Genomic DNA, 22,243 nt, shown 5'->3' on the forward strand with positions numbered 1-22,243 from the left:
ATGGTAGTTACGCCCTTGTCTGCACTATCAAGGGCCTTTCTTTCTAGACAATGGGTGCCTGTCACCCATTGCCATGCTACATACAGTATTGTGAACTCGAGTTGGGGCGGAGGAGGGGGCCATATATGTGTGTGTGTGTGTGTGTGTGTGTGTGTGTAGTTTAGGAGTCATGTAAGACATTTATAATTTCTTGAAAAAGTTTATTGCATTTACATTTTTTTTAGCTTACAATTCAATCCTCTGTCTGTGGTGCTTTAAATGACTTTTATATACAGTACATAAAATGAATATACACCACCCATGGAACACACTGACATGAGAGAAGCTTATTGCTTGGTTCTGTGTTATAAAGGGGACTATTACACTGTACCATAATGACGTTCCTTACGGAAATTGACCCTCACAATGGCAGGACTGCCACCATGGTATTCAGAACAATGGCTTCTGGCTACGTCAGGTTACTCAAGGCCAGAAATAGTCACCTGGTCACATGCTTCATGTGTTGGTAAGAAGGTGAATTACATCCTAATAAAGTTATGCAGTGGTACAATGGAAGCTAAGTGGGAGGAGTTTGCACATGTCATTGAAGGTGATTGGCCGGCTATTGTACACAGCACTGCAATGCTAGAAATGTTTCCACCACTCCAAGGGAAGGCTATCCACAATGTCCTCCTTAGCAGCTGCCTCTGACCGGCTCCTGGTTATTGCTCAGCGGCCTGATGTTTTAGCCTATGCAGCACTTTGTTCTTAGCACGCTTCATGTGAAAAATCATTTTCGCCATTTCATCTGAAAACGTCTGGAATAAAAAAACAAAAACAAGGTCTGACCATCGGCAACATGATGTTGTATTTGTTGAGACATCGCATCTAGGCCCTCGTTCTAATCTGTTCGGTCTCGGCGTATTTGCACTGGGGACCAGTATTTGCGTTCTGAGCATGCTCACATTCGCATATGTGCATGAGCAGGGCTGCTATAAGGATGCCTTTGGCGACTTTCATAGCACGGGGGGGGGGGGGGGGGGGCGGATCGAGGCAGACAGGGGGCGTTCACATGGGCGTACTCACGAAACTGCTGGGTACACCCAGGAAAATGCTGGGTGTCCCCATGCGAACGCAAGCGGGCAGCTGCCTGCCTGGGGCAGGTGGCTATCCTGACAGGACGTCATGCGCAGTCTAATCCCGAAATCCCAGCGTTTTAAGGGCCAAATCCCGGGATCCCGCCAATTTCGATCCCGGGATTGGCCACCCTAGATAGTCAACAACATCTATTATATATAAAGGATAGAATATGTACTATATGTGACCTATGGGGGGGGGATCTATATATGACCTACTAAGGCATCAGTCTAGCAACTGCCAAGTAAGAGCGAGGGAGAACACTTGCCCCTCCCACCACAGCTCTCACTGGCTGCCTGTCTGACACATTCTCTCCCAACACCGGGGTAAAAGGTCATGAGACTGAGATAGGGGCAAGAGGGAGAGAGATGAGTGGAAAAGAGGGTTAGATAGATGGGAGGGTGAGGTAGAGATAGTACAAAATAGGGTACTTATGTAGTATCTGGGCTGCCGATTTCTAAATCGGGTCGGATCGGGAGATCGCATCGCATCGCATGCGACCATGCGATTCGATGCGATGCGATGCGATGCGATGACCCGATTTTTCCATAGGAATCAATGTTAAAATGGACTGAGTCCATTTTAACATGGAATTCAATGGGAAAAATGGGTCCTTTTCATACCCCTACTATCCAAGTGGGCATGGAGTTGGATATAAACCTGTGGCGAGCGTAGCGAGCCACCGAGCCCGAAGCGTGGCGAGCGAAGCGAGCCCCGCGAGGGGACGAATACCGTCCCCTCGCGGGGCTCGCTTCGCTCGCCACGCTTCGGGCTCGGTGGCTCGCTACGCTCGCCACAGGTTTATATCCAACTCCATGCCCACTTGGATAGTAGGGGTATGAAAAGGACCCATTTTTCCATAGGAATCATTTTAACATTGATTCCTATGGAAAAATCGGGTCATCGCATCCGATATCGGATGCGATGCGATGCGATGCGATGCGATATCGCATCGCATCGCATCTGATTGTATGCCTTAACTTAAGGCATACAATCAAAAAATCGGCAGCCCAGATACTACATAAGTACCCAAAATAGATATCAGAGGAAGAGAGGGTCAGAGAGATGGGAAGCAGAGGGTGAGGTAGAGAAAGAGAGATATGAGAGGAAGAGAGGGGCAGATAGATAGGGAGAAAGAGATATGGGAGGAAGAGGGTGAGAAAGGGAGAGCTATGGGAGGAAGAGAAAGCAAGAGAGGGTCAGAGAGATGGGAGGCAGAGGGTTAGGTAGAGAAAAATAGAGATATGGGAAGAAAAGGTACGGGGGAATCAGAGAAATAGGCAGAAGAGGGTAAGAAAGGGAGAGAGAAATGGGGAAAGTGGAAAAAGGGGGTGATTCAACACAGCTCGTTAAGCAGCGGTCGTTCGTGGTCTCAACTGACTTATTTCCTTCAGTGTTTGCCAAAGAGGGGGCAGGCGTTGATGTCCTGTTCCCGTGGAGGAGCCCCGTTGCCACTGCCATCCGCCCCTGCCCCTCCCACCCCGCAATGAACGGCTCGGCGAGTCTGTAACCCACTGTAACCATTCATTGCCGGGGTCTACACACACGCAAATACACACTTGCACATGTGCAGACCCCCCACCATCAAAACGGGCAGAACCACCCGTTTCCAAAATGTGTTGAATCACCCCCAAAGTGTGCTTACCACTTTCTCTTCACCAATTGTGCTAACGTCTAGGCTGCATACATACAAGTCTACTAACATGTGATGACTAGAACTCTCTCCTTTCTGCATTTGATAAATCTGGAGATATATTTACACATGACCCGCCTCTGGGGATTATACTAATCTGATCGGTACTGTTATCTAATACACTATGGTAGCAGCGGCCTGGCCCTAGGCCATGGTACAGCCCTGTCAGTGGCTGACTGCATGTCCAGGTATAGAATCAGGATGTAGTGCGGCATAGTGATAGGCTGGTATCACATGCGTAGTGGCTGCATGTGCAGGTATAGAATCAGGATGTAGCGCGGCATAGTTATAGGTTGGTATCACATGCGTAGTGACTGCATGTGCAGGTATAGAATCAGGATGTAGCGCGGCATAGTTATAGGTTGGTATCACATGCGTAGTGGCTGCATGTGCAGGTATAGAATCAGGATGTAGTGCGGCATAGTTATAGGCTGGTATCACATGCGTAGTGGCTGCATGTGCAGGTATAGAATCAGGATGTAGCACGGCATAGTGATAGGCTGGTATCACATGCGTAGTGGCTGCATGTGCAGGTATAGAATCAGGATGTAACGCGCCATGGTGATAGGCTGGTATCACATACGTAGTGGCTATACGATACGTTATAAGGCTGATCTTACTTTTACCACAGGCGTGTCTATGTGACTGTCCTCTCCATTCCCCTTGGATGATTCTCTCTGAAAATAAATAACATACTAGCTTTAAAAATATAATGAAAAGACAAAATATATCATAACATAAAAACAATACATATTAGTACCGTAAATGGGTAATAAAACATACAATTAATATCTCTCAAGACCTATGTCTGTTACTAATTTAATTAAACTCCTTTATTATTTATTAATTAGGGATCTTTTAACTGCATCTCACCTGTACACATAGGCCCTCATTCTGGTTGGCTCGGAAAGCTGCAAAGCCCCCAGAGAGCCCGCCCCGGCGAATACATGCCCCCCCACCTCCGTATCCCCCCCGCAACCATGCGAGGGAATGTGACATCAGCCGCACGTCCCTGGCACACCGTGTCACATCCTTATTTACATGGGAATGCCCAGCATTTGTAAGGGGACGTTCATGAAATGCTAAGCATTCTCTTGTCCTGCCTCAGACACTGATCCACCCCCCCCACCCCTCTGTGTAAGCGCCACGCCGACTGTGCATGTCGGCGTAGCTTCCCGCACAGTAGGCCTGCACATGCACGTATAACAATATGCACATGCACCTGTGCCAACACCTGGGGGACTGAATAAATCCGAATCAGGGCCATAGTCAGTATTATGTTGTAATTATTGTACAAACCTGCTCATACACCTGCAAGTCCTCATAGACAGGAGCCATCGTGCACTCCCAGTCCTCATAGACAGATCCTCGGTCATCATACTTCTCATGTCTCCTGAGATAGAACAAGCATGATATGGCATGAGCGGAGCAGGACTCGCCAGAGGCCAGGAGAAACGACTCTTATACACCGTAGTCTATAGACATGTGGTTATCAGTAACTGATGTGTCACACGGATGTATTAACATCTAGTATTTCCTGTTACTGGTCACATTTTTAAAAATGTCAGTAGTTATTATGATTACTTACATCACTTGGTCTACCAGCTCTTTCAGCTCTAGAGCCACTTTCCTGGCTTCGTTCACACGTCCTTCCATAGCGAGACGGGCACTGAACTGAACACTGTGGTTCTGTAGGACACTCAGGTTAATGGACTCCAGGGCAGCAGTACTAGTGCAGGAGGAAGACAGAGAATCGGAGCAACGAGAAAGCAGAAATCAATTACATGTATAGAAACTTGGCAAAGTATTGGCATCCACATAACCAAGGCTGTTGTTACCATACATGCTAATAATAACTAGGCACGTGCATGTTACACTGAATCCCTTCTGAGGCTTCCTACTTCTGTCCTTTTCTAACCAATTATTTTCCACAGACATTAGAGAAGTTATGCACCACAAGAGCCCTGAGGACTAAGGGGCCCACTGTCACCCTCTTCCTGTCACCCACTCTTTCTCCTGTCACACTCTGCCTCTCCCTGTCACCCACTATTTATCCCTGTCACACTCCACTTCCCAGTGCCACCCACTGTTCATCCCGGTCACTCTCTGCCTCCCCCTGCCACCCACTGTTTATCCCTGTCACACTCTGCCCCCCTTCCTCTCCCTGTCATCCACTGTTTATCCCTGTCACACTCTGCCTCCCCATCACCCACTGTTTATTTCTGTCACACTCCACCTCCCCTGCCTCTCCCTGTCACCCACTTTTTATCTCTGTCACACTCTGCCTCTCACTGTTTATCCCTGTCACACTCCACTTCCCAGTGCCACCCACTGTTCATCCCTGTCACTCTCTGCCTCCCCCTGCCACCCACTGTTTATCCCTGTCACACCCTGCCCCCCTTCCTCTCCCTGTCATCCACTGTTTATCCCTGTCACACTCTGCCTCCCCATCACCCACTGTTTATTTCTGTCACACTCCACCTCCCCTGCCTCCCCCTGTCATCCACGGTTTATCCCTGTCACCCTCTGCCTCCCCATCACCCACTGTTTATTCCTGTCACACTCCACCTCCCCCTGCCTCTCCCTGTCACCCACTGGTTACCCCTGTCATACTCTGCCTCCCCCTCCCTCTCCCTGTCACACTTTGTCTGCATCTGCCTCTCACTGTCACCCAATGTTTATCCCTGTCACACTCTGCCTCTGCCTGTCACCATCTGCCTCTCGCTGTCACTCACTGCTGTATTGCATATTGTAAGCCTGGGATGGGGTTGAGGAGGGGGGCACAAATTATACTACTGCCCCAATATAATGTGCATGCGCTCATCGCTCGCAAGTTCCACCACTGATTAGTAGTATTATTATCATCATCTCATCGCAACTTTAATTACAGATAAGTAAAGTTTTAAAAAACAATTATATTTCAGCTTTAATTACTATGTTACTATGTTACTATGACATGCAGCCAGTACCCCTGCACATCATCTTCCCTGCGGCTTGGCTGTATCCATAGCTGGGAGGGTGTGGTATGTTTCACCGACAGTCGGGATCCCGACAGTCATTATCCCGACTGGCCGGTGTCAGACAGCGTGGCCAGCGCAACAAAGCCCCTTGCTGCTGATCCCGACTGCCGAAAGTTACCAGAATGGATCTCAGCTAGTAATGCCTATTGACCCATCGATGGTTAGCAACCAGAGAGTTTGCCACGTGCCACCGATGATGTCATCGACAGCAGAGATGCCATGAAAAAGTATCAGAGGGGAGGGGTTTATTAAATGGTACATTTAAAGCAGACAGAAAGCCTCCGATGATTCCTCTTACCTATCATTAGTCACTGGTCTCTTCTGGCTGATTACCCGATATCTTCCTCTTCCATCCGGGAGTGTGAAAGATAAATGCACTTGTACCGGGAGCTGGGAGAACCGGAGGACTTCTGATGCAAGGAAAGCAATAAGGGATTTTTTTTAAAGGAAAATATACAATGATATACTATGTTCCAGGTTATTTAGAGTAGTATACGAGAAGTAAAAGCACTTATAGTATTATATACTCCAATAATATGAGGTATGTACGGGAATGTGATCCCTTTTTAAATGCTAAAAAGATTAAAAAGTACATTCCTTTCTAGATCCTGGAATCTAGAAGTACGACTGATGCTAAAATAATAACAAGAAGACTAAACACAGGTATTGGATATAAGGGACCGATGAGGCAGAGGCGGAAATACCATTGGTGCAGCAGGTGCAGTGCACCGGGGCCCCAGATGACTAAGGGCCCATTGCTACCACTGTCACTCTCTTCCTGTCACCTTGGCACACCCTGCCTCTCCCTGTCACCCACTGCCATGTTGCATATTATGAACTTGGGTTGGGATGGAGGAGAGGGGCCCAGATGATAATTTTTGCACCTGGGCTCACGAGCGACAAGTTCCGCCACTGGTACGAGGGTCAGGGAAACTGCCAGTGCCGGCCATCGTCTTCCTGACTGCAGAATCAGAGGTGGGCACTTTGCAGGTCCTGAGATGCACACTTCTGCACCCATGTGCATAGAACATAGGCAAACGCATGGAGGGTTTCCAGTTTCCCAGAAACCTCCAGGGCCAGGCCACCATCGGAGAACCATACAGTCCACTATTGGTGTAGCATCGCATCCAGCACCCACCTATGGTAGGCCCAGTGTCTCCCCCAGGGCTCTGTGGGAGCAGTTCTGCGGTGACACTCCCATTACATGCCCACAAATTGGCCTTTTTTGCGCCCCCTTCAGTTACCCTCCTGGATCGCTCATCCCTGTGCTCTTCCTTTATGATCTGTACACAAAAGGGCTTTTGTGGGCACACTCGGGGTAATGCATGCACTGCACAGAATCTCAGAGTAACAAATGCAGATAGTGCCCCCCACTGGCCAAGACCCACAATCTATCTTACACTGCTGAGCATTATTACATAGAACATCAGTGCAATTGGAATACATGGTGACTGCTACCATCCCATGGGTGGCACAAGATACTGTTAGTTATACCCACCATTCCCTTAATTGCTGTCATTGTATAACTGGCACTAAAACAAAACAAATGACACTTGCAATGGGCAATTACAGATTTGCAATGTTAGTAAAGGAATCCATGTGTCACCAGCATGTCTATATAGTAAATGATTGCATATTTATCACCCGGACACTCACTACTTGGTGAGACTTGAATTGGAACCAATCAGATCTTTGGAATGTTCACAGTGGCATGGTGCCTATTTGTGTGATTGTGTTGGTTAGGACAGGGCTATGAATGGAGGAAGGGAATGGGGGGTAGTGGATGAAGCAGAACCCAACATATTTATGAAATGAGAGTGTTTATAACATGTTTCTTATTTCCTCTAAAGTCTCATCAAGCAGAAGTTGTTGAATTAACGAACCTTTAATCTTGTCTGAGTGGACATCAAATTCTGTGGATAGAATGGTGTCAAGAGTTGTGCTCCCAAATGTCCTTTCCAAAACAGGTTCATTGTGCCCCTCGTACAAGAAGTGCCTACAGCAGATAAAAGCCCAGAGAAGCAGTAGTAAAGAAGGAATAGCCATATAAGCTGTATTCCATGCACACAACACAGAGATATCTCACTATACAGAGAGATTGTCGGCATGGTGATAATGGAATAGCCATATTAGCTGTATTCCATGCACACAACACAGAGATATCTCACTATACAGAGAGATTGTCGGCATGGTGATAATGGAATAGCCATATTAGCTGTATTCCATGCACACAACACAGAGATATCTCACTATACAGAGAGATTGTCGGCATGGTGATAATGGAATAGCCATATTAGCTGTATTCCATGCACACAACACAGAGATATCTCACTATACAGAGAGATTGTCGGCATGGTGATAATGTCCCTATGGAACATGTCAACACACTGAACATGTTCACATGGCCATAACCTTATGCTAATGTTAACTTTTTATTATGTCAACAGTCATATTTCATAATTTCAACCATGCTAACATAATAACTATCAACATTCTGTTGTCAACTTTATGAATGTTGGCATTTTGAATGTTGACATGCTGACTCTATGCCCTTGTCTCAGTGCACCAACAGTGGCTTATCTCTGTAACAAAAGTGGCGTGTCTATAATGGGTGCAGAATTTGCTGTGCAAGCGGGTACTTGAGTCAAGAGGTGCCTTACACTGCACAAGCTGAACTCAGGATAGACTCATATCAGGTTAGCAACTGCTGGCAGGACCATGTTATTAGTTATGAAATATGGAACCAGCACAAAAAGATTGCAAAGATTCAGCCACTGTGTCATTGTTCTGCTATTTTTGGCACATAAACCATTTTGCAGAAGACACCATCTGAAATATAGCATTGCGTATAGTCAGGTAGGAGGAGATGGCCCACAGAAAAAAAAAATACTCACTGGCCTTTTAACTGTTAAAATGCCTTTGAGACACCAATAATCTATATTCAAGCAATACTGAGGAAAGAACAAACAACAACTAAAGAAACCAGACTATAACCTCATACCTTAAAACATATTTGTTATGTGATTACATTAGTATTTTATAAATTGAAACATATTTTATTGACAGAAATTAGGTACCACTATGGGGTCCACATTCACCCCAATTGTTTTGTACATATGTAAAGATTCATCGCTTACATGGAGTGAGGTAGATAAACCTTCAGTTTCACATCAGTTGCATTAATTTCTTCCTCTAGGATAGACTGGAACTCATTGGCCAATTTTAAAGGATGTACAATGTTAACCTGGAAGAGAAACCAAGAGAGAATAACTTACTGTATAAAGCAATTCCTTATTCACATCAGGACCATAGAGAGTGCGGAATATGGAGACACGGAAGGTGCACAGCTTGATTTGCTACAAAATATTAAGCCGTTAATAGTCAAAGTCTGAAGAACTGTGATAATGGCATTAGGTAACTGGTGCTTATGTACGACAGACATTCTGCACATAGACTATATTGCAGTGAATTGTAATTGGGTTTTTGCTTTATTAGTACTGAATGATGGTTGAAAATATTTCTCATCAATCATTATGCATTATTATTCTTAAATGTCTGCTGCACTTTCAGACAGCCTTGATGTATTTGTGTACAATATTTGGATTCCAACGTTTTGCTTCTGGACACTTGCTCCTGAGGAAGCCGGATGCACAACTTTCCGGGGAAACGCGTTGAGCTTTACTAAACTGGCATGCTGACACCATCCCTGCTGATACGGTGACCTGTCCAACCTACCCACAGACGTCCCTCGACATACATCTGGATCAATTTCTTTTGGGATAACCGCATGATCCCTAATTTCTTCCAGCAAAAACAAGAGGAGGACTATACAAGTGGGAACCCTGAGCCCTTGAAAACATAGGGCAACCTAGGACCAATACGTCACCTGTCTGGACACACTCAATTATCCACCAGACCACTCAGGATGGTAATATAATTATTCATTGTCAGCATATACGACCTACCACCAAGCCTATAATATCCCGGTGATATATACTTTTAAAATAATATAAATTGGACCTACAGTCTATTGATTCACAATCTATATTATTGTTATATATTGTATTTTATTTGTGTTTTATTTTTTTGAGAACCGTCTGATCCATTTATTGGCATAGCCAGCGCTGACACTTCCCTCTTTTGTCTTTCCAAACATATTTGAGGTCTGACAACCCCGTGTCAGCTGCTGTTGGTTGCGCACCACGCATACATACTCTTTTTCCCCTACCATTAGAGGTGGTGGAACTCAGTTCCACCCGGTTCCCCCTCACTTTAACTGGTGCCAAGGGTTTTCAGTGCTGACATCCTGCTGACCACACTGACCGCACTGCCGAAACGGCATAGGCCAGGGTCCCGACGCGATGCTACCAGATGTTGATACATCAGGCACCTTCACATCCCCCATAGTAACCTATGGGGGATGCGGCCGGCAAGAGGGATCGCAGCAGGGATCGGAGATTCCTGCTGCGGTACCTCATGATACATTCAGGTGATACTTAATATTTGCGGCTAGCCCACGAAAACACAGCCGAATATATTAAATGATAACTGTGCTTCTAAGCATTTTACCTATGTGCTAAACCCTGGGTAAAACATTGTAACCCATAGATTTTGCATTCAGCGTGCGGGTTACATGTGCTTTGAATCCCAGAGGGTGCATTTTTACACAGACTTTAACATGGGCTTAGCATGCAGGGTATCAATATGCCCCTATGTGTTATACCCAGAGAATAGTTATTGTCTGAAAAGTGCAACAAATAAATCCTGCAAATTTGTGATGTCACTTGTAATATACATTTATTCAGCACTTCATACTGTACCTTGCCTCCTGTTTTATCCGCTAGTTGTCCCAGCTCGGGCAGTTGGCAGTCAGTCCCCTCTATGGTCACCACAGAGACCATCACACTGCAAAAGCAGACAGCCTGCTGATTTATAATCCAAAGCCCCAAACTGGTTATTAGCATTACATCTTCTATGGCTGAGGCCAAGTCACGTGAAGGAGCCCTTGGTTACAGTCTCAGAAGGTAAAGTTGTGTATAAAATAGGTCACATAGGTGCAACTAGTGAAAACATGGTGCAATATCTAAATAACTCCCACAGTTTGTTCATAGGAACTATTAACCTTCAGATTTTCTGTGTAAATGGCATACATACGGACAACCGGCAGTGGGTATAGGGTCAGAATACCAACGCTGCCATCCTGATTCAGGGATAATTACCTGCTGCCTATACTGTCACAGGGCACAGCTGGCACACATGCAAGAGCACTGGAGGCCACTCATTCTCAGGTACTTGTAACCAGTTCCCCTCTCGGGACTATGGGCGCACCAGGTAGATATGGGAGCAGTGCACGTATTTGCAACCTTACAATTGTTACCTATCATATTCTGTGTATTCAGCAATGCGGGTGTTCTCTAACCTGTGCTGAAGAGCCAAGTTGGCCAGGTTGCTGTAAAAAAGCCTGGAGGATTGGTAGGTGTACTCCTCTGCAATGTTCTCCAGGTTCCCCAGGTCAGTGTTGGCTTTGCCGTCTGTGCAGATAATCACCTGGGGAAGAGATCACACACTTGTTAGGGAATATAAAGAATATACAGTATTGGTACTAATAAGTGCAAGTACTTCTCTTGGGTCGAACAATATATATATATATATATATATATATATATATATATATATATACTTATTATGAGTATTGTGCATTACTTTTTATACAAATAAACACTCCCAGATTGAATGTGCCATAAGCCTGCAGCCTAACAAAACCAGGACACGATTGTCCATGATGTTGATCCACCAGACATACTACCACGTAACCCGAAATGTAGCAGACCCTCCATTTTGCCTGGGGCGGTGCAAGGGCTTGCATCGGCACTGGCAGTGGACACTCCAGAGGTGGGACTGTAGCTCAGTCCAAAATTAAAGGTGAAAACCACACCAACTGCCACCCTAAATACTGCCAAACATTCCTGGCAGGGACTCCCTGGCAGTTGGTGCCACTCCTCTTTTTGAATTTTGAACTGTGCTACAGCCCCACCTCTGGAACCGCCACTGGTTATATGTAGTCTCCCCCTTTCTCAGTGCCTCACATAATAAGAACTTAGCTAATACAGATGGACAATGACACCAGTCCATCATGATCAACAGTTTTCTTTACAAAAATTTCTTAGAAACTCCGAGCACTGCAATGGGATACATTTCACGGACCAATCACCCAGCATAATGCGGTCTGCTAATTACAGCACAATGACATAATTCACTTCTTGTATCATGGACTCCATCTTTACATTCTGGTACTGAATCTGTCATAACTGCCATATTTATTAAAGATAAAGGTTTTAGTACATGGGTCAGGGAGGCAAACAGGGGAAGTGTCTTTTTTATACAGTATGTATAGGGGGGGGGCTTGGAAAAGGGTTGGCGTGCAAAAAGTAAAATGAGAGTGGAAATAGGGTAGAAAAATGCGATGCGGTCCCTGGGTCGACAATGCCTAGTCGACAGTCACTAGATTGACCACTAATGGTTGACAGTGGCTAGGTCGGCACCAAGGATTTGTTGACATACCCTATGTTGACATTGACAGATAGTTGACACAAGCTTAAGCTTGGACATGGTTGACACCAGTCAACCATTAGTCATCTATACTGTATCCAGAAGAATGGGTTTGCTCCTTAGAAAATCCTTTAGAAAGTAGCGCAATATTGTACTATGCAAAAAGGTAGGGTTCTATCATCTAACCGAGCAAATTCAAATAATTAAAATGAACACAAAAAAAAGCATAATGTATAAGTACTGTAAAATCAACTGATTGATTAAATGGGTCACTATCAGATATTGAATTGATAAACTTGGTAACATAACTGCTGCAAATTATATTAAATTAATTACATTTAAATGATATCACAGTTAGCTTATGTTGGAGAAAGAGCGCTATAAAAATAAAATTATTATTATTATAATCACCTATATTATTTATAGGAGTGTGAGGCAGCCATTAGAGTTGATGTAACAAGGTACGAGGTGATGGAATTATCATGTAAGGGGAATTTAATTATCCGCAAGACTAACCAAGAGGCTTTAGCTAACGAGTGTAACCACAGCTCCCGAAGCTATTCAATTAACGCCCTACTGCATCTTATAACAACCAATATTGGAACAGCTAATTACAGTACTTTAGGCCTTATCCCAGACTCCGGATCCCTCATAGCAACAGAAGAGCCACTTGTTTGCCTACTACAACTCACCTTGGAACCTGGTCTCTTGGCGGCCATTGCTATGGAAACCAAAGCTGCAGGCCCCAACGCTGTAACTCCACTTTCTTGCAGGCTGTCATTAAAAAATTTACAAACATTAAAAGGGTTCTACAGAGAAAACGCAGATTGGTAACTTCTGTGTAGCTCATTTTGAGTCATAAAAGAATCACTTTAATTAAGAATATATACTTGGCACATTTTGAAGGCTTGGGTCCATCAAACTGTGCAGCAGTGGTGAGAGGCAAAAAGTCGGGAACAGGCTGTGGGTACCACCATGGGAAACGGAGAGAATGTAGATTACCATTCAATCCTTGCATCAAGGACACGTAGAGTCTTCTCCAGTGTATTCGGCAGTGGCTGGTTTTCTCCCTGGGATTTCAGATAATCAGGGTCCAGCAACTGTGAATCCTCCAGTACCTGTGACTCTATAGTGCCATCACCATATATCTTCACCTGGAAATAAATGAGTGGGATATGCACAGGGTTCAGCTGTTCTGCAGGTCACCTAGAGTAGGGGTTTAGATCATCTCACAAATGGTGGCCTCTTGGACACCTCTCTCTCTTCCCCGGTATCTGGGCAAGACCATCTTAACATATGGGCTCAATGGGCAGCTGCCCAAGGGCCCCCCATTTTTAGGGCCTTTGAGCTGGGGCAGATTGGGTTGTGGGTATCTGCCTCCTGAGATTTTTCTGATACAGTAGAGAATGTTGCTTGGTCATCTTGATTGTGAATCGCACACAGAGCAACCAGGCAGCATTCTCTTCCTTCCTCCCAGCCTGCAGCCAGACAGTAAATGGCTGTCAGCATGCTGATTGGTGGATGGCTGGAGCTATCTACCAGAGTCCAGCATTCTCTATGGTGCAGTATGGTTAATAGTTTTATATGCGAGTAGAAGTGTTTTTTATTGAATACGGTAAGATACAGGCAACTAATGGAGGGACTGGCAGAGCGGATCAGCAGACAATGAGCGTCTTGCAAGGAAGATTAGACTAGCATTTAAGATGGATTGCAGTGGTGAGAGTCTGTTCTTGGGAAGACCAGTTAGGAGACTATTGCAATAATCAATGCGGGATATAATAAGTGCATGGATAAGAGATTTAGTAGTGTCTTGTGTGAGATACGGTCGTATTTTTGGATATGTTTTTAGATGAATGTAACAAGATTTTCAGACAGATTGAATGTGGGGAACAAAGGACAGTTCAGAATCAAGGATGACCCCTAAGCAACGAGCTTGTGGAGTAGGGTAGATTGTAGAGTTGTCAACAGAGAGGGAGATATCAGGATGGTAACTGTTCTTAGTTGGTGGGAATATAAGTAATTCCATTTTGGAAATATTGAGTTTGAGTTGACGAGAAGACATCCAAGATTAGATGGCAGAGAGTCATTCAGAGACTCGGCCCAAAACTACTGGTGACCACTCTGGGGTTGATAGATAGATTTGAGTATCATCCACATATAAATGATACTGAAATCTGAAAGAGCTGATAGTTTGCCGAGCGAGAAGGTATAGATTGAGAAAAGCAGAGGACCTAAGACTGAGCCTTGCGGAACTCCGACTGACAGAGGTAGTGAAGGGAAGGTAGAGTCAGAGATGCGAACTCTGAAAGAGCGATCAGATAGGTAAGATGTGAAACAGGAAGGGCTGTATCATTAAGACCTAAGAAGTGTAGTGTTTGTGTGAGAAAAGTATGATCAACAGTATCAAATGCAGCAGAAAGATCTAGAAGAATAAGTAGTGAGTAATGGCCTTTAGACAGTGCCGTTCTAGAGGCGGACAAGCTGTGCAGCCGCCCGGGGCGCCACACGGCTTGTCCGCCTCTGTTAACAGCCGCCCGGCAGCTCCGCCCAGCGCTGCCGCCTCCCTTTCTCCCCCTCAGTCCCCAGCCGCCAGCGCCACGGTTGATTTGGAAGAGGAGGGGAGGGCATCGCGCTTCTCTCCTTCCCCTCACTCACTGGGCTGTCAGCCAATCAGAGGAGCTTGCGGGCCGGCAGCCAATCAGGAGCCAGCCCGCAAGGTATGAATGGCTGACAGCTTCAGGTGCACAGTGAAGGAGAGATGCGCGATGCGCGCCCAGCACCCAGGTCCACAGTGAGTTGTGGGGGCATATCTGGCGCACTGTGGGGGCCATATATTTGGCACTGTGGGGGCCATATGTTTGGCACTGTGGGGGCATATCTGTGGCACTGTGTGGGCATATGTGTGGCACTGGGGGCATATGTTTGGCACTGTGGGGGCATATCTGTGGCACTGGGGGCATATCTGTGGCACTGTGGGGGCATATCTGTGGCATTGTGGGGGTATATGTTTGGCACTGTGGGGGCATATATTTGGCACTGTGGGGGCCATATGTTTGGCACTGTGGGGGCCATATGTTTGGCACTGTGGGGGCATATCTGTGGCACTGTGGGGGCATATCTGTGGCACTGTGGGGGCATATCTGTGGCACTGTGGGGGCCATATGTTTGGCACTGTGGGGGCATATCTGTGGCACTGTGGGGGCATATATCTGTGGCACTGTGGGGGCATATATCTGGCACTGTGGGGGCATATGTGTGACACTGTGGGGGCATAGGCACTGTGGGAGCATATCTGGCACTGTGGGGGCATATTAGTAAACGACATCAGTTGTACGGCAGCGGTGCGTGGGGCATAATGTGTAATAGGCATTACGGTGTGGGGAGTATTGTGTAATTGATATCACAGTGTGGGGTCTAATGGGCATCATTTTGTGGGACATAATGTGTAATTGTCATCACGGTGTGCAACATAATGTGTAATTGTCATCATGGTGTGCGGCGTAATATGTAATTGTCATCACAGTTAGCGGCATAATGTGTAATTGTCATCACGGATAAATAGTGTATAATGATTTAAGTAGTCTGTCATTGTTTGGCCTTGATCTGTGAGGCGTACTAGGTCACTGTGTGGGCCTTTATATTTTTATGTCATAGTGTATAATGATTTAAGTAGTCTGTCATTGTTTGGCCTTGATCTGTGAGGCGTACTAGGTCACTGTGTGGGCCTTTATATTTTTATGTCACTGTGTGGCCTTCTGCCCGCCAACTTAAGTGCAGGAGGACAATGACCATTACTGCAGTAACTAATGTCTGGACAGGTTGCAAAAGTAAGATGTAAGGTAATGGTTTTCCTGCTAGACCACGCCCTTATATTAAGCCACACCCCCTTTTAAAATAACCCACGCCCCCTATTTTGCCGCGCGCGCCTTCGGCGCGTGCAATTTCTTCTATTTATTTGGGGGGGGGGGGGGGGGGGGCGCATTTTTTTCTTTACCTGGGAGCTAAATTGTCTAGAAACGGCCCTGCCTTTAGACTTGGCAGTTACCAGATCATTCACCGGGTCCGGTATGATATGCCGACGGTCGGAAACTCGGCGGTTGAAATACTGTTGCCGGAATCCCGACCACTGCAATGCCGAAAAGGGGGGCCGTGGATCGCCCCCTCTTGCTGGCTCGCTGTGTTCACGCTCGGAACACTATTTTATTCTCCCTCGAGTCCACGACACCCATAGAGGGACAAAGTGCCGGCATTGCAGCGGCCGAGATTCCAACCGCCGGCATATTGACCGCATTTCCATTCACCACTTTAGTCAGTGCTGTCTCAGTGGAGTGTTGGAAACGAAAGCCTGACTGAAGCGGGTCTAAAAGGGTGTGAGAGTTAAGAAAGTGTGTGAGGCGAGAGTAGACTAGTCTCTCCAGTAGCTTGGAGAGGCATGGGAGCTTAGACATAGGACGGTAGTTAGAGAGAGAGTTAGGGTCAGAATTTTTTTTTTTTTGAGAATGGGAGTAATCACTGCATGTTTGAGCAGAGAATGAAAAGTACCAGTAGCAAGAGAGAGATTGCAGATTTTAGTTAAGGTTGGGACAAGCACAGGAGTTTTAATGACTTTTGCAGGTATAGGATCAAGAGGTAGTAGAGTAGGAGGATAAGAAGAGTGTGGAAACTTCCTTTTCATTTGTGGGCTCAAATGAAGAGAAAGTGCCAGAGAGTTCAGGTGGGGAAGAAAGTGGGTTAGAGGTTGTGGAAGAGCATACCATTTCATCTCAGATGTTATCAATCTTGTCCTTAACCCCTTGAGTGGTGGGTTTTGCTGGGGCAGGACAAACCTACCAGGGCAAATCATTAGGAGCTCCCCCCTCACCTTCGCTCCGGCGTTAGTACGCCGGAGCTACCCTGCCGCCGCTGCCCCAGCCGCCTGTCAGTCATCTCACAGGCGGCAGGCTCAGGGATGTTTCGCAGTGGCTCGGGAGGACTCGGGTGCCTGACTGCTCCTGAGTCCCCCCGAGCCGCCCTGAACATCCCCGAGCCTGCTGCCTACGTCATTGCTGCAAAATGAATGGCAGCAGGCGGCTAGAGGCTGGTCGAACGGCAGGGGTTAGAAAAGCTCCGGCGTAGCACAGGTGATTGGGGGGGATGGGGGATGGGGGATGTTAATGCCTGTCTCTGTCGCAGAGTTGTGGAAGGGTCAGATTTACATTTGCAGAGACTGATGGTAAATAATTTGATGGTGAGTGAATTGCTTATGGATGTGCAGCAGATTAACACAGGGTGGGTTTCTTTTCTGTGCGGGCGGCGGCTATCTACTCACAGTCCTCTACAAATTTGCATATGCACAATCAGCTCTAAATCAGTCGCAAATTAATATCACCTTACCTGGTCACTGAAGGTTACAAGTGCTACCCTCTTCCTTGGGTGCTGGTTATATAGGAAATCCAGGGTCTGACTTAATCCAGATTTCATAGCCTGAAAGTAAAGAGTAACTATCAGTTACATATATTTACCACAATGTGGTCTTCATAAGCACCTAAGGGGAGATTTATCAAACCATGTAGAACGATAAAGTGGAGAGAGATAAAGTACCAACCAATCAGCTCCTAACTGTCATTTTTAAAACACTGCAGATAGCACCGCAGCCCCCCCGGCGCCCATAGTTACTCTGGGGGGGCCCAGAGTAACTATGGGGGGGCCGCATCTGCGGTCACTGTCCCGTCAATCGCTCCCGGCGCCGGCTCCTGCTGATAATGAAAACTGACACTTAGAAAATTGCAGACAGTTTTGGCAGCCATTTTCTAAGAGTCACTTTTCATTATCAGCAGGAGCCGGCGCCGGGAGACTGGACGGGACAGTGACCGCAGATGCGGCTCTGTCAGGTATGGGCATGGGGAGGGGCGCCGAGGGGAGGGAGAGAGAGAGAGGGGGGCGCCGAAAAAGTTTGGCGGGGGGGCGCAAAATATATAGTTACGCCACTGCACATGGCTGTCAGTATATTTGCAATGTTTGAGTACACTGTGGCATCTTTGACTGTCCCAGTCATCTGTTTGCGGATCTCCTCCCCTCTCACTGCCACCAGCTCTCACCTCTTGCTTCTTCCAGTGGGCCATGCTATCCTTTCTTCAGCTCCCTAATGACCTCAGAGGCCCCATTGCCATGCCCTCCCAGCCAATCAGAGAGGCCCATCCTCACAACCAATTAGCCAGCACCCCACCAGGAGAGCCTATCAGTGCCTAATAATGTTTAATAATCCCAAAAACCGGCTACCCGTGTTTTTGGAATTCAGACCTAGGAAAAACCCAGGTAAATTCCTGTGTTGAAGACCTGGTATTTTAGACCCGGGTTGACCCTTTCAGAAAGAAAAAAACCCGGGTCTACCCTCCTGGACCAGGGAAATTCCCGGAGATTTTTTTTCTGTCTGAAAGGGGTATTATTCTCCTCTCATGTGTAATGTGTAAGGTAAACATGCGCAGTTGTTGGATAGTTGCTTGATTTGCAAATTCTCTATTAAGCGATCCATTCTGCACACAGAATCCCATGTAACTCAAAATGATTCCCTAAGTGGATTTATTTTACCTCCATTCTTGATTTATAGACTCGGTTACATTCATTGCTCTGGTCTTCCGTCACCTGCAATAGTGAAATCTGAACTGAAACATGTTTACAGTACAATGCAGAGCATCAATAATTCATTTTATGACTGAAAAGTATGTTTCAAATATCCTCTGGTAGTAATAATAATCCTGTGTCTGGGATCCCGCTGGGCGTAGCAAGTGCAAAAGCATCCTCGTGGCCACACCCCCTGCCGTGCAATGCCGGTATTGCATGCATTGCACAGCAGGGGGTGGGGCTACAATGATGCGGACGTGTCATTTGTCCCAAGGGGTGCGGGACACAAAAACCCAGGAGGCTTGCCCCCCTTTCCAAGGGGCTGGGAGGGGGTCCCGATTTCCGGGAGGGTAGGCAACCCTGCATTAGGCCTAATTCACTTTGGTTTGCAAAAGCAAACTCCTTTTTTAATGGACAAAACCATGCTGCACTGCAGGTGGGGCTGATGTAACATGTGCAGAGAGTTACATTTCATGTGCAGAGAGTTACATTTGGGTAGGGTGTGTTGAAACTGAAATCTAAACTGCAGTGTAAGAATAAAGCAGCCAGTATTTACCCTGCACAGAAACAAAATAACTCACTAAAATGTAACTCTCTCTCTAGAATTGATACGAATATGTACTAACAAAAAAGAAGTCCATAGGTTTCTATGGGGTAACGGCAGAAAAACCTTGCGTTACCCTCTGTGTCGGAAACGTGGCGGTCCCACGTTGATCCATATGAAAATGTAGTAAAACCCCCAAAATCTAGGTTTTTACTACATTTTTCATGTGATACATCCCAGCCATACAACCCAGCTCATGGGGAGGTCATTTCAGTGGTCTAGGGGTGCTGTGAAAAATATTTTAATATCAAATCAAAAATGTTTGGGAACCACTGGTATAGGGTAAAAATAATAACATGTCTGTGAGGTAGAAAACTCAAGTCTCTTACCCTTTTCTTTATTTAAAAAAATATTTTAAATAAACTTGTAAAACTGCCGAGGTACTTTCCACAAGATGTTTATGTCAGGGTTGCCGACTTTCAAAAAATCCTCTCCGGGAGAAGCCCGGAGAGGATTCTTGCGTTACGCATTTTGGGGGCGGGGCTTAACGGTGACGCCATTAAGCCCCGCCCCCATTACAACAAATGGCCGAAATAACAGCTATCCATGGAGGGGGCGGGGCTAAAACGGCACGATTGTGCCGTTTTAGCTCCGCCCCCTCCCCTGAGACCCGCGGATTGCGGCATATAAATGCCGCGATCGGGGGGCTCAGTGGGGGTCCCCCTGATTCCGGGAGGGTTGCCCACCCTTCCGGGGGCCGGGAGGAAGGACCCGATTTTCGGGAGACTCCCGCAAATTCCGGGAGGGTCGGCAACCCTGGTTTATGTTTATAAAGCCCCCATAGAGACTAAAGGCCAGATGCACTAAGCTTCAAAAGTGATAAAATGGAGAGTGATAAACAGCCAACCAATCAGCTCCTGCCTGACATTTTTCCAACACAGTCTGTGACATGGCAGGTAGGAGCTGATTGGTTGGTTGTTTATCACTCACCATTTTATCACTTTTGAAACTTAGTGCATCTGGCCCCTAGACAAGAACTTAAAAGATATATTTTACTTTCTCATCTAGCGTGTATACACAATATCATTTTGAATGGATTTGATTAATAACTGCCTATGCCTCACCTCAGTGGTCACACTCATGCTTCCTGATATGTCAATGCAGAATACCAGCATGGTGTCATCAGAGGTGGCGTACTCGTTTCCAGGCTGGGAATCCCGGAAGTACAGCTGGTCTCCTCCTCCAATGCCTTCAGATCTGTCACCCTCTGTCATAGGGTTCTCAGTTGCACAGAAGACACAAGTCCACGTCTGGTGGGAGAATAAAATGACAGGAGTGTTATTGTGGAGATTCCGCAGTGCCTGTGTCACGTTCGGGAATGGGGAGCACAGTCTGCTGCCGCACAGCTGTAACATATATGATTTTGCTGTGTTTCTCAGGATTACAAGCAAAAACAAACCATCACTGTACTGGACACTGCAATCTTGAGTGATGCAGGTTTCTCTGTTATATGTAAGAGTTTCCCATTTTGCAATTACGTTTATTTAATACATTATAATCTGTTAATCCTTTATTTGTGCATGGTCAAAATCAGGTGCACCTTGCTCAAAAGAGGCATGCCACAGTGCGGAACCTCTATGATTGTTGCAGGGTGTCTGTGGGTTAGGGGGACCAGCGCTGCACACTAAGGATGGTCATTGAATATTTTTGCCATTGGTGGGGGGAGAACCGGATGGTTTCCCTCCATCGATGTTAAGCATAAACAAATCGTTTTCGTTTTCTTTTTTTCTTCAAAGGGCCTGGGACACGGAAAATAGCTCAACACCCGTGAAAGTCCGCCTTCCTGTTTTGATTGGCCCACAGGCCAGTCAGTCAAAGAGAATGGATGACCATCGATAGGTAAAAACTTCATAGTCATTCATTGCAGTAGTATGACAGATTGATGGCTAACTGCACCATTGCCATCATCCTTGCTGTGGCATTAATTTTTTACTAACCTTATTCTCTTGTACGTGGTTGAGCTCTGAGAAGGCAGCTGAGCAGCGGCTGCAGAGTAATGGCGATTCTAGTGTCTGAGGATCTGAGGAAAGACAAATATCACGGTCAGTACATTAAGGAGATGACTCTCTGATTGTCTTTATATGAACACTATAATGTCACAGCCAAAATGTGGGACTAAGTGAAAGCCAGAACCAGACCAGACCCTAGAACGCCGGATGGGATGTTTATCAAACTCTGCATTCCGGATCTTGTAGTGTCCGGTCCTGGGGGTCCCTGTCCGGTGGGTGTACCATCTAGGAGGGTGCCTGTGATAGTTTTCACCGGGAACATGGGGAAGGGGAGATTACAGCTTTAAACTTCATGATGAAGCTTTTGTTTAAAAAAATAAAAATGCCAACCAACTACTGGACAGTACAGTTGTATGCGATTATCAGTTATTACAGTATCTGGGTGGGCCAGACTCTCTAAGCTTCAAAAGTGATAAAATGGAGAGTGATAAACAGCCAGCCAATCAGCTCCTATCTGTCTATTTCAAACACAGTCTGTGACATGGCAGGTAGGAGCTGATTGGCGGCCGGGTTTATCACTCTCCATTTTATCACTTTTGAAGCTTAGAGAATCTAGCCCTCTGTCTTTTATTCATAATTAAGAAAAACACGTTTGCAATCCCTTACTCCGAGATGGACAAACTATAGGGTGAGATTTAATAGGATGAGAGAT

The 22,243-nt window shown here is 46.1% G+C and overlaps 1 protein-coding gene across 3 annotated transcripts in view; it reads right to left on the minus strand.

Annotated features, from left to right (window-relative positions):
• Window positions 1–210: 210 nt before the first annotated feature.
• Window positions 211–22,243, minus strand: part of LOC146041765 (circularly permutated Ras protein 1-like) — a 94,530-nt gene continuing 72,497 nt past the window's right edge. For all 3 annotated transcript variants that reach the window (XM_083161667.1, XM_083161666.1, XM_083161668.1), the window contains 15 exons: window positions 21,520–21,602; window positions 20,647–20,832; window positions 18,946–18,999; window positions 17,752–17,841; window positions 13,381–13,532; window positions 13,071–13,152; window positions 11,249–11,376; window positions 10,650–10,734; window positions 8,967–9,073; window positions 7,713–7,825; window positions 6,128–6,239; window positions 4,398–4,538; window positions 4,109–4,202; window positions 3,430–3,486; window positions 211–797 (listed from right to left, as the gene is read on the minus strand). In XM_083161667.1, the coding sequence (XP_083017793.1) occupies window positions 702–797; window positions 3,430–3,486; window positions 4,109–4,202; window positions 4,398–4,538; window positions 6,128–6,239; window positions 7,713–7,825; window positions 8,967–9,073; window positions 10,650–10,734; window positions 11,249–11,376; window positions 13,071–13,152; window positions 13,381–13,532; window positions 17,752–17,841; window positions 18,946–18,999; window positions 20,647–20,832; window positions 21,520–21,602 (1,580 nt within the window). In that variant the 3' untranslated portion in view covers window positions 211–701. The remainder of the gene's footprint in view (window positions 798–3,429; window positions 3,487–4,108; window positions 4,203–4,397; window positions 4,539–6,127; window positions 6,240–7,712; window positions 7,826–8,966; window positions 9,074–10,649; window positions 10,735–11,248; window positions 11,377–13,070; window positions 13,153–13,380; window positions 13,533–17,751; window positions 17,842–18,945; window positions 19,000–20,646; window positions 20,833–21,519; window positions 21,603–22,243) is intronic.

Source organism: Crinia signifera, chromosome 19, assembly GCF_055691185.1.
Source record: "Crinia signifera chromosome 19, ASM5569118v1, whole genome shotgun sequence".
Taxonomy (NCBI): domain Eukaryota; kingdom Metazoa; phylum Chordata; class Amphibia; order Anura; family Myobatrachidae; genus Crinia; species Crinia signifera.